This window comes from Pomacea canaliculata, linkage group LG3 (assembly GCF_003073045.1).
Source record: "Pomacea canaliculata isolate SZHN2017 linkage group LG3, ASM307304v1, whole genome shotgun sequence".
Lineage (NCBI taxonomy): Eukaryota > Metazoa > Mollusca > Gastropoda > Architaenioglossa > Ampullariidae > Pomacea > Pomacea canaliculata.
The window spans coordinates 1,615,579-1,635,966 of record NC_037592.1 but is presented as its reverse complement, the minus strand read 5'-3'; the positions used below and the strand labels follow the sequence as shown (position 1 = coordinate 1,635,966).

Sequence of the window (20,388 nt, the reverse complement as noted above, 5' to 3'; positions counted from 1 at the left end):
GGGAAGGGCCTGCAAGGGTGTGGCCGACAGGACAGCCGCTGGTGGCGGTAGTCGGAGTAGGAGGTCAAGAGTTCGTAGGGTTGCACCCAGCAACGCATGATCGTGGGTACATGTGAGGTCGGGTAAGAAACGTGAGATGTCCGGCACCGAGCCTCACTCTTCTCGACCACGCAAACCTTTGCCGGTGATGGCTCTACTGGCTACCTCCGCCTCCCCCAAATAAATAAATAAGAACTTGTGTACAATGTTCTTTGATGTAGATCGCCAGAGCCGCGTGGTCGTGTTGCTGACCACACAACGACGACATACCTTGATGCTAGGATTTCTCTAAACATCATCAAGACTACTACCACAGCTACCTCCAGCAAAAGCTGCAGCGACAATTAATATGAATACGAATGTTTATATTTTCCTTATGACGTAATTTAAATGAAGAAAACAAATAAAGTCAGAAATAAATGATAAATGTGAAAAAGAATGAAAAGGGAGAGAGGATAAAAAAAAAGAAGAAAAAGTTGATGTGTATCGCAGGAGAGTCGGTGTAGCCTCTGACGTCTGTGAGTCTGTGAGTCTGTGATAAGTATCATAGGAGTGGCTGTTGGTATTCTCTGATATATTTATAATACTTGAAACAGTTTGTAAGGGAACCGAGAGAAGACTAGACAAGAGATGTAAGGCGAGGGCAGCGATGCACCAAAGGTCAAGCAGTGCACGGAGGACGCCAGGAGGATTGTAGGCAGGAGGAATACCACCACAGGACGGGGAGGGACGGGTAGATAAGAGAGGTCAATGACCACATCGTGTTGGCTCCAGGCGCAGTCGCTGATGCACCGAAGGAGAAAATGAACATCGGTGATTAAACGAAGTGAGCTGCTGACGGCGGTGGAAATCCCAGACTTCGGATGACTGGGGTACGGCACGGCAGGAATCTGACAGCTTGTCAGGAAATTCCAGTCTTGAGGAACGGGGCTCAGTGGTCTATAACGAAGGTGGGTAGTGCATACCTGGCCACGCTACCTGTACACTGCGCCCCGCTCAGCAATGTTGTACGTGGAACCTCACACTCCCCCCAACACGGGGCCGCGCTCAGCCACGGACAACATTCGGGTGGGGTAGGGTGGGGTGATGGTGGGGTGGATAGCCTAGTGGTCAGAGGAGGGGAGGCCAAACCCAAAGTCTCGGGCACTAGCCCCCTGTAATGCAGCGTTACTCCTCATAGCTCTTGAGGAGAGTGTCGGAGGGTTTCATGGCGAGGAGACGGGCTCCCCCCTCACAGAAACTACCCCCAGAGAAGTTGGATGACGACCACAAGGGTGGGGAACTCCGCCCGTCAGTATTACACAGGCTCGAAATCATTATCGATCCCAAGGCAACCGCAGATTTCAGTAAATGTCTAAACTTGTTTGTTGGAGACAAAAATGTCAATTAAGTAATTAATAATAATATAAGTAATGGGGGACACGCAGGGAACGTCCATTACGGGGTGGACAGGACACAGGAGTACATGACAGGACACAGGAGTACATGACAGGACAGACACTCGGCGGCTCTGTCTCCTCTAGCAACTTTCTAATGATAAACACATTTTACTTACCCCCAACAGTTATTTCGCTGTGCCTGTCAGTGGAGCAGAACATTCACTCACCTGGATTGTGGTGACAGGTGACAGTGACAGGCAGGCCGCCATTGTACACGTTGTACAAATGTCAACAGTGTGGCGAGACCAAGCAGACCAGACTCATTGTTAGGTCAATACTTTTGTGTGGCCTGAAAATGATATAATAAAAATGAAAACTGCCGTTGGAAGGAAACACCTCACTAACACCTCCTCCACAACGACCGCGCGGCTACGGGTCGACCTCCATTTACACAACAAAAATATTTTTCCCGTGTCTAAGCATGCTGGTTGGTATTCTCTGCACTCAAATAATACTACACATTTTACTAAATAGTACTAAACACATTTCTCTAGTAGAGGGTCTCCCCGAGAAGACATATGGATGAACATCTCAACATGCATGACAGTTTGTGTCCAGTTAGACTTCATATTCACGCAAACCTTTGCTAAACGCGAGATAAAATTTCTATACATTTGTTGCTAATCTTTTTAATTTCACTTTATGTCAGTAACATTTACTTAATATCATTATTACTTTTACAAAGGACAGTGGGGGAAAAAAATATCAAAACATATTTCCCAAGCGGGGAATCGAACCCCGGCCGTCGCGGTGAGAGCGCGAAATCCTAACCACTAGACCACTTGGGAAAGTTGAGCTATGGTGATTATTATGTCTATTTAAACCCTCGCGCTGTCCGTCCCTTATCGCCACTCTTGTTCGGTGGAGTATTTTCGACCATTTCTGCTGCTACACGATCTGCAATTGTTAATATACAATTATTTTCTAGTTGTAGCTCCTTAGACTACGATAAGGTTTCCATGGCAGATCGCTGTGTGAGCCAGCGAGTGTGACCATACCCCCACCTCACCCGACTACCCCCAGCTGCCGCACTGAATGAATGAGCTGGGGCAGGCCACGCCCACCGCGTGAGTGACGGAAAGCTTGGCTCACTGATTGGCTGAGCGTCCGGCGCCTTTCCACACTCTCAACGCTTCTGCTGCAGTCGCCGTCGTCGTCAGACGAGTTACATCGCCGCGTGGAGTACGAGCCCAGAGGCAGCTCTCCTCACTTCCTTCCATACCCTCATCGAAAGGTAAGTAAAGGACGGTTTTGACATGCTCAGTGTACTTACACAGTTAATCACCGTAGTGTGCACCTCCACCAACAGCAGCACAACATGTAGAGGTGGATAACGTGTTATCGTAGAGGATTCCAAGTCGATGGAGAGAGAGCTGCACGTGTAACTCTTCATGATGTCATGCTACAAGCATGCAGGAAGCTGGGCTCATCTACCCACAGGTCACAGGTCACCCGACTTGCAGGCCTGCAGTGAATTAGTGTCTGACACCCGAGTACATGTACACTGCTGTGTACAGAGTTGTATACACTCTGCTGTCATCTTCGCTCTGTGCAATGTAGGGGGAGAGGGAGATGACGAACTGCAACTTTCCTCTTCCTTGCCTGTCTGATGGCAAGGTTTGCCGTTGTCAGATGAGGATGGTGTTAGTGTAGGGTGCTGTTACGCTGTTGTTATTTCAGATGCGGTTGGATGTCGCAGGTCGAGTGTCCATCCTTGTGCAACAGGAGCTCAGTTAACAAAACATACTTGTGGTGGATATAGATACCCTTTCGGAAAGCGCTCGTGCACAAACTCACACACGCATGCTCAGACGTGCACATGCAGACACACAAATACACTCACACGTACGCACTGACATAGTCACAGATACTCGCAGATATGCATATTGTGAATATGGTGAAGATGCGCTTGCTCTTGTTGATATGAATCCTTCTTCCTGGCGTTGAGCATGCCTCACATCATTGTAAAATATTGTGGTCGTCTCCTGCGCGACAGTCGATCATGGCATGCCCAGACATCCGCACTCGCTACACTTAACCCTCAGTTCACCGAGGGAACTGAGCTCCTCCCGATGAGTCGCACCCGGACACTAGCAACACATTCATGATCTGGTCAGTTCCACCCTGACCCGGGCGTAGAGGTGGAAACACCCGCTACAGCAGAATAAGTATTGCGAGTCTTGAACTCATGAGCTATGTAACCCTGTTAATACATTCAGAGACCTCCATTTAAAAAACTGAGTGAACACCGGGTGTGTTTAAGAGTAATGATTATGATGATGACGACACTAATAACATTAATAATGATAAAGTGACATTGCTCCTCTCTGTAAGTAACGTCTGCTTTAAAAAAAAAACCAGCAAAAAAAAAAAAATAAATAAATAAAAAAAAATGAACATTTGTTTCTCCTTTCTGCACGCCTCTTATTCATGCACACAGACAGCATGCGCTGCACGAATGTACAAGTAGGAAAGGTTTCCTGGTGACACGAGGCATAAAACAACAACCAGCATGTCATCCCAGATGAGCCCCACACAAGGACAAAGGGCAAAGGGCAAAGAATGTTTATAATAACTCCACCGGTCGGAGCTTTTCTTGCTGCGGACGATTTCGTTAGTAGACGGTGTCATGCTCTCTCGTCACAAAGTTCGCTCAAACATAAACTTCAGCTCAGGGACGACTCCACTACTCACTCACTCACAAAATTTCTCTCTCTAACAAATTGTTTTCCTTCTTGTCATTTCCCCTGTTTGAGGGCGAGAACTTCTCTCGGTCCCCAAACCTCAGGTTACAGCAGGTGAGCTAGCACCAGCCATCCCATGTCTACTACTTGCCTTGGACTATTGTCTTAGACAATAATTGTGTCACACACACACAAGGCCTCCTACATCTGTAATTAATCCCATCTGTAGTCATTAATCACAAGCTGATGGAAATTCTCTCCTCAAGACTTCAACATCATCTTAGAACGATTACAGCTTCAGCACCGGGTTGCTAATGGCTGTCTACTTACACAGCTTGTATGAGCGGTTTGCACATGTTTGTACACACACATTTAGAATTAGGTTCAAAATATCTCATGTGTCGCCTACATGCACTGCACGAGCGATTTAACAAAGGTTTTGTCCTGTAAATGTGACACACATCTGAGTTGTTGTAAACTCACTCAAACTACTTTATCATCCATGCCTGTGGTGTTCACACTCGCCTTCTGGAAACATCTCGAGTTGTTTAAAAGCAAGAAACTGGATGAAACCAAACAACAAATTGTTTTAGTGAATTAGATGTCAACAAACTGTCATCGACAGAATTATTGAGCAGATGGCAATGACGACTGACGAAAGCACGGCTCACTTGTAGCCTAAACACTGTAGGTGGTAGTTTGAACTCTCCACCATGTATGTCGCTCTCAATACTTTAAAGCAAAAGTGAACAGACCCACCATCTCCACCCCTGACAGTGGAGCCTGCAGGTGCCAGACCTGTAGCGATGGTATGTCGGCGACCCCGGATTCTCGCTGTTGTGGCTGTACAAACGGGTATCTGCGGTTTTGCTTTCCTGATGTCTTCCTGGAAACTTTGTACAGAGGCACGAGATGAAAATTTATTGAATAGAAAATTATTTGAAAGATCAAAGCTGCTCGTACATTTAAATGTAGTCTGCTCTGGTTTACAGCTCGTCATCTAGTGCAGGTTACAGGCGCTTCCACATTGTACAGATTATTTTGTAAACAAAGCCTTTCCAATTTGGTTTCTGGCCGGAACGGAATAAATTAAATTACACACCCCATAGCCCACCCGGCTAAGCAGCAAACTAACAACTGCTGCAGCTTGTGGGGTGGCGGTCCTGTCTATCGTCTCTGTGCGCAGCATCCCTGTCACAGACTTTGTCGTGGTGCATGCTGGGATCCCTGCTGACCCTGGAGGTGGCAGCTGAGCTCGGTGTTTACACTCGGCGGTGAACTCTGTGGTGAAAGCTGGTCTGACGTAACCCCGACGACCTCTCCTTTGTTTTGCTCTCTGTCCGACTGCAAACTTGAAAGCGAGCACAGCTGTCTTTATTTTCACTTTCTCTACCCCTCTTCTCTCTCTCCTTGCCCCGTCCCTCCTCCCCACCCTACGACTCTCTCTGTCTGGTGATGTTAGTGGAGCCCGGTTCCCCCTCACCCAACACACACACCACTCGCAGGGTGGGTCTCATTGTCATTTGCTAGCAGCACGAGGACATCCTCGAGATTTTGTCCTGTCAGCAACTCTCCGTGTCTCCACCCTCCCCCAAAAGAAAACCCCAAATAAATTTTTTAAAAAATGGGTGAAGGACACTTTTCGCGAGGAAAGGGAGAAAGAGAAACTCAAAATCTCAATGTCGCAAACCAGATTCACTTACGGAAGTGCGCCGATGTCTCTGGAGTTTTACACAATGCACAATTACTGGGGGGGAACTGCACACAAATAAATAAAGGCAACGATAAGTAAACTATATCACATTTTATAAAGTGTTTTGTTCTCTCCTCTCCCTCCTCCCCTAGTTAGACTGACAGTCGAGTTCGGGTCTTGAGGGTGGCAGGAGCGGTGTGGTGGAGGGGAGAACGTTGTACAGACGTAAACAAGTGAGAGGAGGGCTGAGGGGGACTGCAGGAACAGTGTGGTCACGTGGTGGCTTGTCCCGTCTGTAAAGTTAGTCTCTGTAAATCATGGGAGGGCAAAGTGCGACCGTCAGCCAAAATGCGAAGTTGGTTGAAAGTTAATTTATCAACTTTTAGTGGGTGAATCGTCAGCCGTAACTAAAAAGGCAAAAATAAAAAAAAAAAACACGGCTGAAGTGTCTGATGGAACTGTGAGAACATCGGCGGCGGCTGCCTTCAATGGACAGACGGTTTAAATTTTTATTGTGAACGAATTTAAACACTTCACTTTTTACATGAAAGTCGGTAACTGGACATCACTGTGACACATCTCCATTCCATTTTCACAGATTTGTTGTGTAGTCGCGGCGAGAGCTTTTAGTATTTTATCGGCCGCCGCATACTTTAGAAGAAGAAGGAAAGTTTGCCGTCCTGCTGTAAATACTTTACAGACCGACCAACATGTCAGGACACGCCCGGTCGCCATCAATCTATTTTTAGAGCTGAGCCAATACCGGAAACGCGACCCTGACCTCGCAAAGAGGGCGGCGCGTGATGTGCGGGGGCGGGACACCTGCTTACTCGTGGCCGGGTGCAAGTGTCAGGTCGCTGTCACCTTGGACAGAGGTGGGAATTGCGATGAATAATCTCTATGCTAATTTTTATTTTTAAAGAGCCTTGGCAACTGAAGGCATTGTCGGAAGTAAGAATGTTGACACCGCCATGACACAGTGGGTGACACAAGCTGCACGCTCACCCACTGTCGCTGCTGACTGTCACGTGTGCCACCCTTATCAACGGCAGCCACTTACAGTCCGTCTTGAGCCCGTGCACTGTGCGGGTCTTGATGTCTTTCCCGGGTATCCCCGCCTCCCCGCGGGTACATAGGTTTAGTGTCTTTGCGGGATTTGCAAGGTGTAACGGGTACGTGTAACGCTGTTACGTGGCACGGCTGACAAAACATCGGTCACATCGTCACCACCTACATCTACTGATGTCGCCATTTTAAACTCCTAATAACGGACACACCGGGTGTCACATGACTGCTGGGGTCTACTGCTGCTGCATTTCCCATTGAGAATTTGAATATTTTCATGTTTTAAATTTAAAAGAAATAAAACTGTAAATGAAATAAACTGCGTCTGTGATAGAAGCTCAGAAATCAGTTTGAAAACTATTTTTAAAATGTCAAAAATGAGCTTTTACAAGAGAAAACTCTGTTTACAAAATTTGTTATTGTTTCAGAAACTCCGTGTACAGACAATCTTCAGAAAGATGCCTTCGTTTGTGGCTGTCTTGGAGTCAGCCTTGACCTTGGTGGCAGTGCTGGGCGCATGCGCCGCGAACGTGCCTGCCTGTCCGGGTGGCCACTACCTCAGCCGAGCGCACCGCGAGTGCCGCAAGTGTGACGCGTGTCCACCCAACGAGATCATCCGCAAGCCGTGCTTCAGAAGACAGCAACACCATGTGCCGACCCTTCTTTGAGTTCCACCAGTTCCACCAGGCGCCGCGACCCAGCGTTGACCTCCAGGATCTACCGTTCTCACACGACGACGACGACAGCGAGGGAGCCAGCGAGGACGGGATCGACTGGCCAGACGGCGCTGCCTTCGACTACCTCAGCAACCTAGACGATGAGACCAGCAGACACAGCAACAACGCCCGCGAGAAGCACGGCAAGGGCCAGCACCGACACTCCGGCAGACACAAGGGGAAGACAACCGAGACAGGGCATCCGGTCGGTGACGCCGTGTCCTCGCGGGTTCAGGGGTCAGGTCACAGCGAGTGCGGAGGGGAGACGGGAGGACAGGCACCCAGCGTGCACAACACCGAGACGTGCGACTCGTACTGGAAGATCACCTCGCTCTGCCTCATCGGCGTGCTGGGCATCGTCTGCGTCTTTCTCATCGTCTTCATCTTCGTCGTGTGTCACCTGCAGAACAGACGAGGTTACCTGAAGAAAGTGCTGTACAGTGTAGGTGAGTCAACACGAGTTATCGTGCAAACCTGCGAGTGAGTTGTTGGGGTGAGAGAAACGAGTGTTTGGTTCTTCTGTCCTTCTGTCCTTCTGTCATACGATGTTTTCCACAACAGCCCCCATGCAGATAATTGTTGCTGGTCAGTGTTTACATTTCCAAGCTGTGGGTTCGAACCTCTGCCTGACTGAAGGTACACAGCTACATCCTCATCGTGATGTTTTTTTTGTTTTTGTATATTTTGTAAATCTGTACCACTCCACCCGACTTGCCTGCCCAGGAAGGCGGGGGCGGGATGTGGCGGATCCAATACCCAGACAGGAGGCAAATCTGTTTGCTGTTCCCCCAGTGACACAGTATCACATCTTGCAACACCTCATTTTCCCAGGTGTCTACTGGAGGCTTTCATTCAGTTTTGGCTTTGATGGCGCTCGGAGGTTTGTCAAAGAGCATTGAGGTCTGCGCCAATGTCTTAGCTGTTTGTTTACAGTCGGTTGTCGACGTCACTGGCGAGCGATCAGGTGACTGGCGGAGACAGACGGAGGGCAGAAGGCAGAGGGCAGAGGGCGGCTGTCTTTTTATGTTTGAGAGGGTCTCGTGGTCCTCAAGAAAGGCGAGATGGTTGGAGATAAGTAAGGAGGGGAGGAAGTCCCGGCGGCCTTTTGTACTGATACGTCAAGCAAGTCTGTGGCGGAGATTAGCGGGTGTTTGCTCGGGAAATGACACCAACACCATTCGGCCTCCACCTGGAACCTTTCAAGTCATTGATGACATTGTGTGAATGAGAAGCCAATGTCAAGGCCGCCTTGCGACATTGTTCAGGCTGCACGTGTGTGTGTGTGAGAGAGCGAGCCAGCAGTTTCTTGCATCTACCTGGTGTGAAGCCTGGCACATCGGAAGCCACCCGGTGCATTCTCCTTTAGAGATGCCGCCAGCGCCTGGTGGAGGCCCGCTAGGTGCTATTTTTAGCTCGCCAGTCTCAGGTGTTGCCATCGGCCGTGACGCAACTGTCTCAAGGCCAGAAATTCTTGCGAACTCAGGTGCACCAACAGTCAGCAACAGTCTCTCTAACAGGCGTGCAGACAATTTTGTGGTTTCAAAGGGCAGTGCGGAGTGAATGTGATGCACCTGCACACCTGTGAGGTCCGTTGTTTTTTTATGTTGGAGAGGGTGCATGTGCAGTGCACGTGAGAGTTCGAATACCTCCTACAATGTATTATCCCCATGCAAGATGCCTCGTCTTTGTTTCTATTCCAAGATGTGTTCTTCTTTTTTAACACTTCTGTCACTGCGCGTGGCTGCGCCACCTATAAATTATCTCTCTTGGTTTGTCGCTTCGAAGTACTCAGTCCCTCCCCATTAACAAATCTCAGTTGGTGATGGAGGCACCGGACAACGACGCACATATTTTCAACCACCACCACCAACAACAACAACAGCAACAACCAGCCCCACGAGCTGCTCCGTCGTCATCGCGAGGCCTGGGTGTCGCTGTCAGGGAGGGAGGAAGGGAGATGTAGGGCTAGTGGAGGGGGTGAGCCGTCATTACTGCAGCTACCCGGTCTTGTTTTATTTGCACACTTCTCTCAGCTGCTGAAACAACACTGGGCGACTGTCGGTGCTTTTTCCTCCCTCAGACCCGCGGAGACTGGCAGCAGCTGGAGCTTGTCTCGGCTTCTCGTGAGAGAAAGGGGTGTGGAGATGGAGGCAGGTGCGACATGTAAAATGAAAGCTTATTCATTCTTTTTGTTCTTTTTTTTTTTTATCCATTTCATTGCATGAAAGAAAACGATGGCATAAGGACGAAGAGCAAATTCGTTCGTTTGTCCGTGTGATTCCCTCCTCCAGAAAGACGGGATGAAAACATTAGTAACACATCACAAAGGTATGAAAGGAGAAGTGTCAAAAGCTAAAGGTCATTTATTTAATCAAGGCTCCGAGTAATCGGAGAGAGAGAGAGAAATGAGCAGACGACGGTATGCTTCTGTCGTTCCTTACTGTACTTTCATTGCCTCAGAGGATCACAGTAAATATTATCAGAGCGAAAATGAAAGAAAACCGCCAAGATAATGGCGGACAACTGCCAAACAAGTACGGTGGTCCGAGAGGTGGGAAGAACAAGGAAGGCTGAGGTTTCCAGAGGAAAGGAAGATGGAAATGCACGTGCAGGGTGCAGGGGTGGGGATGAGTTTCAGGCTTGCACCTGTGCAGTGGCAGCTGCGGCATTCGCTGTCGCCCACACGTGTCTCACCTGCTGACGCAAGGTGCACACGACAGGGGCAGATAATTAACGAGCAGTTGCTTGGCCACGAGAGCCAGTCTCACCTTTCACCCCACCCCGCCACCCGCTGCCACGCCGCCCACGCCTCCACATGGCTCTGGCAAGTAGGTGTGCCTCCAGCTTTGCATTCCAGAAAATTCCATGGAAGCGCTGTTGTCGGACCATGTCTGTCACACCTTGAGCCACTCGTGTGGTGTCAGTCTCAGTCCACTGACAGGACGGTTATGGTGGTCAGAACATTCACACCACCACCCTAGTTTTCTGCGGGGTAGACTCTGTGTGTGTGTGTGTGCGGGCGCCAGTCCCCTCGAAGACCCGCTCGGTGGTTGTGCTGTGTGTCTGTTGGTCCTCGCGCCCAAAATATGTCTAGAACCGGAAGTTGTAAAGGAAGGAAGGGGAGTTAAGTGAAGAAGGTTATTTCATCGCCAGTAGAATGACTCAAGTGGGAGGTACACGTGTAGGATGAGGGGTAGGGGTGGGCTGATGAACACCCCGGGTGGGTGGTATGAAGGCATCTGCCGTCCGTACATGTGTCTATAAACTTCACAAGGCCACCCTTGTGTGCTCTCGAGTGTCCGGACACAGGAGTATCTCATTCGCTGAGCAGAACAGAGCTGTTTGCTCAGGCTAGGAATGATGAAGTTGTTGTTGTTGTTGTTGTTGTTGTTGTTGTTGTTGTTGTTAAATGGATTAGAAGATTACCTCACAGGACACAAAGACATGGCTACCTGTGGGAGTCGGACCAACGGCCCGAGCCAGGTGGTTGAAATATCGCGAACAGTTTTTTTTTTCTCAAACAGTTCAGTTCTACACAGTCTCGCAGGGTGGGGGTGTGGAGGAGAGATGGACGATAAACCAGAAGATGGCGTGTCAGTGTATGGGAAGATTTTCAAGCGAAGGTATCTATCTTGAACCTTCTGTTTCACAGACTTTTTACTGATCCTGCCAGCAAATTATAAACTGAATAGTCCGATTAGGTTTCTAGCTGAAAGTTGACAATTCCTTCTCCCAATTTGCGCTATTTTTTATATTATTTTGATCCCTCTTGACTAAGGACATCCGTAATTTGTTATAGCGTTATCGCCCTTTGTTACGTGACTCTCTGCTTATCGCCCTTTGTTACTCTGCTTATCGCCCTTTTGTTAAACAAGTCAAGCCAACTGATGTAACGCCATCTTGAATCCAAACGTTTAGTGCGCTTAGTCCTCGGGCATGCGCAGTCGCTTTTGATCAGCGCCGTCTACAAAGATGGAGGGTAACGATGCCCCTACCCGTTCCACCCCTCCCGCTCTGAGAGCTGCTGGAGCGCCCCCAAGTGGCGACAGACACGCTGAAGGGTGAGAGGTTTTCTCACGGTACCGCTCTTCCTGCAGGCTCCACCCTTTCTCATCGCTCCCTTCCCACCCTGCTGCATGTACCCGATACTTCCTCTTGTACCCGCGATCGAGGGTGTGTGTGTGTGAGAGAGAGAGAGAGAGAGCATTTTATGTGACTGTTTCATCTCCTTGTGCCTCTCCAAGCCGCTCAGCACGGCCCTACTGTCACAACAATGCCGTTTAGTGAAAAAGATAATTCGTATTTAAAGAAGAACCAATGGTGTGTGGGAAGCGGTTTTGAAGGGAGGTAATTATTGTGGCTGACGGAGGCCGGGTGGAGAGCTGGGCGCACATGACATGGTGCCATTAAACTGGCTCTCAAATAAACAATCTGTCGACGAAGCTGGGAAACTTTCTTCCTGTGCACCATGACTGCAAATGGAATCCTTTAAAAAAAATCTACAGTTTCCGCCCTTCTCCCCTCCCCCTCCCCTCTCCCCCCTACACACTTCCCTGCATCAAAGGTGGGAGTCGGGAGGCGAGGAAGCGGCCCGCGGATTGTGGATGAGGTTGAATTCTCTCCTTGTTGTGTAACCCACCTCCCAACCACTCCACCCCACCGCGCCAATGCTCTCCACTCATGAGTCAGAACTTCTGATTGGTTGTCATCCTTGAGTCGGATATTGTGGTTGGCTCTTATCCTTGGACGAGGCAGGGCAAAGATGTGGATGCTGTAGTTGCTTTTTCTCCTTCAAGAGTGAGCTGCAAGATGTGAAGCAGCACGGTCTGCTCTGGACAGCGGTTGATAAGTGGCTGAAAACAAAGCAATAAATAATGGCGCTGACACGATCCACAACCAGGCCACCCTAAGATGAGCTGGCATCACACCAGGTCTTTGTTGATATTATTAGGACTTTTTTCTGTCTCCGTTGATGCAAGTGTGGTGTGATTATAGCGCCGCACAACCAAGATGCATCATACTGGGAGCGCACTTCCTGTCTGTGTGCACACGGTGTGGGGTATACAAATAAAACTCGGGGTGGGTTAGTCTGCTTCCAGAAACATCCACAGTCTAGAAACCCTCTTCTGCTCTGAGTGTGTGTGTGAGTGTGTGTGTGTGTCCGCGCGCGGGTGTGTATATGAAAAGTTGCACCTGCGATGTTTTTTTGAGTCTTCTTACTGCCTTCTTCCTCTTCAAAACAGCAGCAGATGTAGTAGTTGATTGACGGATTGTTTGATTGGCTGATTTCAGACATGGATCCCACAGGTCGGTCAGTGCCAGTCAGCAACCACTACATCCCAGTGTTGACACAAGCGTCACCAAGCGGACGTGACGCACAGCGCTCAGGCCCCACGTCATCGCGTGACGTGCTGGAGCCCTCCTACGTGTATTCAGACGACTACGACGCCGACCACAGCGGCCAGACGGTGTCAACCACCAAATCCTCCGACTACGTGTACTTCAAAAGCCCACAGAATGGCAACTTCTGCGAGGTGTAGTCGCGCCATTGAGGACACTAACAACCGCCCACCTGGCCTCAGGTGTCTGGTGACAACGGACACCTTGTTGATGACACGTGACTGAGTGCTGATGGGACTGAACAGGTGGTGGACTGGATATTTTCAGAAGAAGACTTGAAGGGAAACGATACTTGTCTATGTCCCCCTGCCCCTCACCGCCATCTGACACTGTTTTGTTGCAGCCGAGCGCGTGGGGACTGTGATGTTGATATACACTTCATATGTACATGGCCCACCCCACCCCACCCCACCACTCCCACCTTGTTGGTTGAGACGGTTGAGCTGTGCGGACGAACGGTTGAACCTACTGTGACCCTCAGGGGTTACGACCATTTAACATATCAAATTAGTTTGTTAGACAAGAAACAGTGTTTGTTGGTTTGCTTGCTTAAGTGCTTAGAAGGACCTGGTCACGGCATCTGCTTCACCCACAGGGAGGGGGATGAATGGAGGAAGCTTCTGGAGCAAGCAGCTTCGTCTCACGTGCATGCGTGGTGTTCGATATCTGCTGCATGGGTGACAGAGGTGTAGACAGTGGACACACGTGTTGTGTGGATAATGTGTGGCACCTGGTCCTTGTGATGACGTGTCGCTCACACTCTACAGCGGAAACCCTTCATGCATCTTTGGCTTCTCCCCTCCCTCCTTTCGTCTGTCTTTCTCAGTCTCTCCCGCATACTAACCCCTGTCAACTGTTACCTTGGTTTTTGTTTGTTTTTCTCACAAGACTGTTGTTCTTGCTGATTATCAGGGACTTATTTTCACCCACAGTGTCAGGAGTCCACAATGTGAATGCATGTACACACAAGTAAACAACATCCACACACGCGCGCACACACACATACACACACACAGTGCACACACACACACACACACGTGTCTAGGACTTGATGTTAATGCCCCTGACTCTCGTCACGTGGCATGAGGATGACAAGCAGCTTGCAGCTGTAACCAGTTGTAGCGGCTGTAACCAGGCCCAGCATTTCCGCCTCCACCTCTCGCCACTGGTTACTTCCCCCTGCCACGCCGCGGCGCTAACGTTCTTCCCTCTGACCTCTCACCTGCGGCCTCGCTCTGGTTGGCACATGGTGCACGTGCAGTGCTGCCCCACCACCACCACCACACTACCCTCACCCTCATCAAGAGGGAGGAGGAGGGGAGGACCACAGTAACAGTCACTGGTCAGGTTTGAACCTCAGGCGCAACTTCCTTCTGATGACGTGGGGGTCACGTGATACAAACGGGCCTCCATTAACCAGCAATACTTCGTGGAACATGTGGTTGCATGGCAATTTGTTTGTTTGTTTGTCAAGCAGATAAACAATTGCATGTATCAGTTCCTAATCCAGAAGGTAGCCTAACCCATTGTTAGAGGCGTTAGTTGCTGTGGTAGCCTGCCAACAGTTGTTACTGTCACCGATACTAGTTATTATTCCTCTGTGCTTGTGTGCGCACGTGTTAGTGGTGTGTGTGTGAGTGGTGTTTGTGTGTAAGAGCTGGAGGCTGAATGAACACAATGGCTGTATGTATTCCAAACATTTACCAGTACAGTGGACAGTGATGGCAAAACAAAACATTTTTGTGGCGTGTCGCGCGCGCATCTTTGCTTGCTGGGCTGCACGTGGCGTCCTGCCTCCTCCTGCCCACACGTGTCGCAGGTCTGAAGTCTTCTTACAGAATCATCAGCAAGTTTATAGACAATGTTAACTAATGTTAACTGAGAGAAATGTTATGAGTGGAAAGGAGAAGCCAGTGCTCATGCAGCCCAGACTTAGTTTATACATTTGTTTATGTTTATGTTTTTGTTTTGTTGATTGATTTGCTTGTTTTGAGAGGGAAGCCGGTCTACAAGCTGCCTGGTGTGTTTGCAGTGTGGCCTGCAATTCCAAAGTCGCTTTTCTGGCATTAGTCAGGCTGTGTGGCATAGACAGGCTGTTGTTGCACTCTGTGTATGGCTGTTTACTTCCGCCATCAGTTGTCTCCAAAGATGTGTAAACATGATTGACATTAATCAAAAACTTTTGTTTGTGAAAACAGGCACTGGGTGTGGGTCTCAGGTGTCTAGGGTTCCTTTTGTTGTGCAAATATTCATAAACTTGATAAACCTGACACAGGATATCAACATGTCTAACATCAACCAAGCAGCGTTGATATTTGTTTGTTTATTATTTGTTTATTTTTATTATTTTTTATTTGTTTATTATTATTTTGTTTGTTCAGCATCGCTGGTTCTAAATCATCTATTAATGTAGGATGGGGAATAATTATTATGTAATCACATCGAAAATCTATTTTATTTATGTATTTTGGGAGATGATGACAGATCCTTATTTAGTTTAGTTCTGATGTACATAGTAAGTGCTGTTGGTAGCAAAGTACACATTGATGCTGACATCTTGTTTATCGCCGTGGAATTCTGACTGTTCTAAATAAAATGGAACTTTTCAAAAACACTTTTAAAAAGAAGTTAGATTTTTTTTTTACAAATTGTTATCAAATTTCATTTCCAGCAACTGAATTTATTTATTGCAAGATTCTAATGTCGATAGGCTGAAGGAATAATTGTTTTGTTGGATGAATAATTTGAACATCGTAATTTTGAATCTTTGTTTTTGAAAAAAGATAGGATTTTATTAACAAAAGGAGGCTGATTCATATCCTAAGTAGGCTTTCAGAAAAAATAAACTGATAAAATCTCAACATGTTGTTAATGTGACCTGGGTTATCCACGTGCAGACAAACAAATAAAGTTTTAGACAGATACACACTGTACAAACACACACACACACACTGTACCTTCACTACAGTATGATCGTGAGAGTTTGGTTCAAAGATGATTTTCTCAAATCTTAAAATTCTTTTTGAGTTTTGATCACCATGTCGGAGGTCTCGACATCCACACGAGCTTGCAAATAAAATTAATTTATAAATAATAAGCGAAATTACTGGCTGATCAGGAAATGACAAGATTGGTTTCGTGATAGTGCAAAAATATATTGAGTTTAGGTGATTCCATTTGTGCTTTACTGACTGGATGAAAGTGGTTACCTGGGGAACAGTGTACCCACCTTCCTTTGTTCTTTCTCTCTCTTTTGCCTCGATCTCACTCTGGTTCTTTTCTTTTTATCGCTGCTTTGTCTCGTTCACTTTATTTCTCCCATTCAGTTTCTCTTCCAGTACTTTGTTTCTTTTAATCCTTTTCCTCTATCTTTCTTTCACATTCTCGTTGGCATTTACATTCTCGCTAAAATGTTTAAGATGGACCCAGCTACACATTCACTTCAGTAAGTTGACCGCAGCTTCCATGATTTCCTCAAATCCCAGTGAATTTTTCTCTCAATCCTCGAGGTGCGCGCTAACAGCTCAGTCTTCTCTCTATCATACATTCCTCTCTCTCACTTTCCTTCTTCTACACTCTCGCCTTTTGTCTCTCTGTCTGTCGTGTACTCCCCTCCTCTTACTCTCTTTTGTGTCTGTGTTTCTGTTTGCTAATCCAAAGAGCGGTCAGCTCACCAGAACAAACACAAGGAATAAAAAGAAAGGACAGAATCAGTGAGAGCGGCAAACAGTTGACCATCCACACCTCGGAAGCAGCAAAAGAAGTTAATATTTGTCCTGCAGGCAAACGTTGCTTTATTTCCTCTTCTCCACGCCTGCCACTGGCCGGAAGTGACAGTTTGCAGACCGGGGTCAAAGGTCACCTCAGGTAGCGCCGTTAGTTTTCTCCCCTACGAATGTCTGGAAGGTCTTTGGTTACTCCCCTGGTGCTTTCTTCATTGTTAGAGAGAAACAGTTTTAATGAACCTGCAACTCAGCTTGTGTCTTAACGGGTGGAGACTGATTTTCTGAAGTATTTTCGCTCACAGTTTCTGAGTTCAAAAGATTCTCTTATTTTACAAACATGTCTCAGAGAGCTCGCGACGGCCGCCATCTTTGCTTACTCGGGAATAAAAACAAATTTTCGCTCGTGATGAAGCAGCAAGCATTAAAAAAAGAAAATAGAAAAGGGACGAGCGATGGGGGTAGGCAGGGAGGGGCAGCAGTCTGGCCAAACGGCCAGCGGAACCTTGATGTAAAGCTTATCATCGTGCAATCTGCGGAAGGCAGAGTTTACTGGGAGGATGTAAACAAACTTGTCTTGGTTATGTCCGCTGCCTTTGAGAAAACCGAGTGTGTGCGGGGCGCTGGCTTCCCTCGTGTACGAATGTCTGTACAACTTCTACACCCGGCCCAACAGACGGAGGGCAGTGACGCAGGAGGAGGTTGATTCTGTTTTGCAATGGCAATCATCAATTTTGCACAGAGTTCTCTCATCCGACAGCCTCGCCAACGGTTGCCGAGCCTGGAGTTGTCACACTGAAATTATTACTGATTGTAATGTTTGTCACGTGGTATTCACGTGGTTTGGGGAGAAATGTTAGGGCGGGGTCTCCAGATCCTTGCTGCCAGCATTTGGATAACCACATTCAAGAAAATGATTGTGAACTCTCGTGTTGAGAAGATGGGATGTCATCACTGGAGAACAAAGCATGGCCACCCACCTGTATCCACACAGAGCTGTAGGGGGAGCGGACAGCTGAGTGGTTCAAGCACTAGCTCCCAACAGAGGGCCACACGAGTTCGATACCCGTGTAGCGCAGCTCGCTTCCCCAAGTCGGACCATCTGGTAGAGTGGGTACCTGGCTCTAGTGTGGGTTGGTGAAGGTAACTTAGTGAGAGAGAGAGAGGGAAAGGAGATGAGCACCGCCCTCACGGTTAGCTGGCCCCGAGGAAAGTGAGGTCTCTAACACCTGTACCTCCCCAACGACCTGTAAAGGTAAGGGTGATGACCCTTGTGTTTAGACCTGACTGTCATGACACCTAAACATTTGAGCGAAAATGATTCTGGAGGTAAGTAGATGTCATCACCAACTTGTATTACTGGACTGCTTGCAGACAATTTTTTACAGTTAACTACAAAAACGAGGCAGGTGTGTACAAAGCTACCTGCACCCACAGAGAAAATACACGCAATCAAAACCCCAGACAGTAATGAGTTCTAGCCACCCAGGGTAGCAACACACATGGCGAAGGATGCTCAGCGCCGACAGAGGCTACAGTCCCCTCAGCACTGGGCTGTGGAATGTAGAGTGGCTGGCTGGAGCAGTCTGACCCCGGAAGGAGCTGTCCAGGGGGTCAACAGCTGGCGCCCCGCAATGGCACGGTGTGTGTCATAAATCCATGTTGAAGGTGCCGCGCGGTGGGATGGTGAAGCCGCCTGCACGTTCCATGGCGCGGCATTCCGTCTCCTCTGTCCTCACTTCCGGTCTCTGCTGTAAAACGAATCGCCAAGATTATTAATAGCTCGATAAAAAGAACATACTTCCTCTCTCAGTCCCGTGAAAATTAAAATTCCACACTTTAATTTTGTAGAAGCTCTTGTGGTATGACCATGGTTTAAAAACCCAACAAATAGTGACCTGCACTTTGCATGGCGCCGGCGTCTGGGATAGTCTGTCCTCACTTCCGGTCTCTGCTGCAAAACGAAGGACGGATATAATTAATAGCTCAGTAAATTAACTCACTTCCTCCCCTACTCCCATAAACAATTAAAATTCCACATTTTCATTTTGTACAACCTTTTTCACCATGGTGTTAGAAAATAAAAGCCGAGAGCAGCAACATCTTAGATGAGACATAATTGTCTGTGGGGTGTGTAGCTCTGTGGCCTGTAGCCAGTTGTTACACGAGTCTCCAAATAAAGTTTCACACAACAATCGTCACAGGTGTCTGGTGAAGAAGGCCCTTTACATTCGTGGCAAAGAATTTTTTGGTTGTTGTTGTGTACTGGAGCATAGAATACTCTTTAGGGTGGCGGTCACTGAACTGGTAATATTATGTTAGATCATGCAATAATCATATAAATCATCTAATATTAATAACACATCTCACTTATAGAAAGGCAGGTGTACTGTAAGGGATGTTGAGGTGCGGAGGGGTTGGAGGGTACGAGACTCGATAGCGTGCCCTTTGACCGTGCGAGCAAGAGAGAGAAAGTTCTAAAATAACTTGAAACATTCTCATTAATCACGAGGGCTGCCTGTGAGGTCATCGACATTAGGTACACACGTGACACACCTTGGTACATGCTCGAGTTCACGCGAAGACACCGTGCACGTGGGTGAGGAGGAGGAGGGACTGAGGTGTGAGGTGTGGGGTGTGCTCTGTACCCTGTGTATCCTCTGTACCTGTGGTCGTGTCTACGTGTCTTATCGCTGCAGCCGCGACCAGTGCCCAGCCTCCTCCGCCAACAAGCGCACGAGACAAGATGCTCGTGTCTGGAATGTCCGGGTCGCCACCCAGCATCTCCCGGCCCCTGCGCCTGCCACACAGACCCCTGGAACACCCACGCACTTGCTGGCCGGCCACAGTCGGGGGGAGGGGAGCAGGAGGTGTGGAGGGAGAGGCCTAGCCAGCTTTAGATGCCAGAGCATGTCTGGCTGATTAACTTTGTCAGGCCAACATCTATCACAGTCCCGCCACCCCGCCACCCCGCCGCCCCGCCGCCCCGCCAGCCAAGCGTGTACAGCCTCGTCTTCCTCCTTTGGTGGTGATGATGGTGCTGGAGGCAAGACAGGAATTTTAATATAATTATTTTCTTCTTTTTCTTCTCGTTATAGAATGCACTGCATTAATTAGAGAATGAATTGTATAACGACATATGAATCATTCTGTAATTACAGAATGCAGTTTATTTGCTGGAGAGAAAAACTTCCCCTTGGCGTCCCATGTAGAATATATATAAATTGTATAGATTATAAAGAATGCATTAAATAATTATAAAAATGCGATGTTACTTTTAAGTTGTCCAACTGTTTAAAATAAAGGAGGGAATGCATCAAAGAGCAGGAATTCCTTCTCCACAGGAGAAAATCATCGTTTTATGCCTTTTTTACCGGAACTGAAGTCTGATTCAAATCGTTTTATTTAGTTTCACGGTTGGTAAATATGACAGTTGTCTTTATCTGTCATTGTATCCACTCTAAATTATTTTAATACTGTTGTCTTTGTTGTTTAAAACATATTTTGCTTTCCTCGTCACTTTGATTAATAAAGCATTGATGATGTTTTTGAACGATGCTACAATTTGTGAAGGAATTAAATTTTGTTTCAAGATTGTTTGATTGTTGTGGTCAACTATGGCAGCAAAAA

The 20,388-nt window shown here is 47.8% G+C and overlaps 1 protein-coding gene and 1 non-coding gene across 3 annotated transcripts; one reads left to right on the top strand and one right to left on the bottom strand.

Annotated features, from left to right (window-relative positions):
• Positions 1 to 2,194: 2,194 nt before the first annotated feature.
• On the bottom strand, positions 2,195 to 2,266 carry Trnae-cuc. The gene has a single exon. It is a non-coding gene; the product is annotated as a tRNA-Glu (tRNA).
• Positions 2,267 to 2,597: 331 nt separating this feature from the next.
• LOC112560167 lies at positions 2,598 to 15,660 on the top strand. Of its 2 annotated transcripts, none has more exons than XM_025231799.1 (3): positions 2,598 to 2,712; positions 7,349 to 8,082; positions 12,929 to 15,660. In XM_025231799.1, the coding sequence occupies exons 2-3, from the start codon at positions 7,569 to 7,571 to the stop codon at positions 13,174 to 13,176; spliced, it is 762 nt and encodes a 253-aa protein (XP_025087584.1). In that variant the 5' UTR covers positions 2,598 to 2,712; positions 7,349 to 7,568; the 3' UTR covers positions 13,177 to 15,660. The 2 variants fall into 2 exon arrangements, with proteins under 2 accessions (XP_025087584.1, XP_025087585.1); XM_025231800.1 differs by lacking the exon at positions 2,598 to 2,712 and adding an exon at positions 6,815 to 7,027.
• Positions 15,661 to 20,388: the final 4,728 nt, after the last annotated feature.

Coding starts and splice junctions, on each gene's coding strand:
- LOC112560167 (XM_025231799.1), top strand. CDS start 7,569: ATGTGCCGACCCTTCTTTGAGTTCCACCAGTTCCACCAGGCGCCGCGA. Junction 8,083..12,928: donor GAAAGTGCTGTACAGTGTAG/GTGAGTCAACAC, acceptor GGCTGATTTCAG/ACATGGATCCCACAGGTCGG.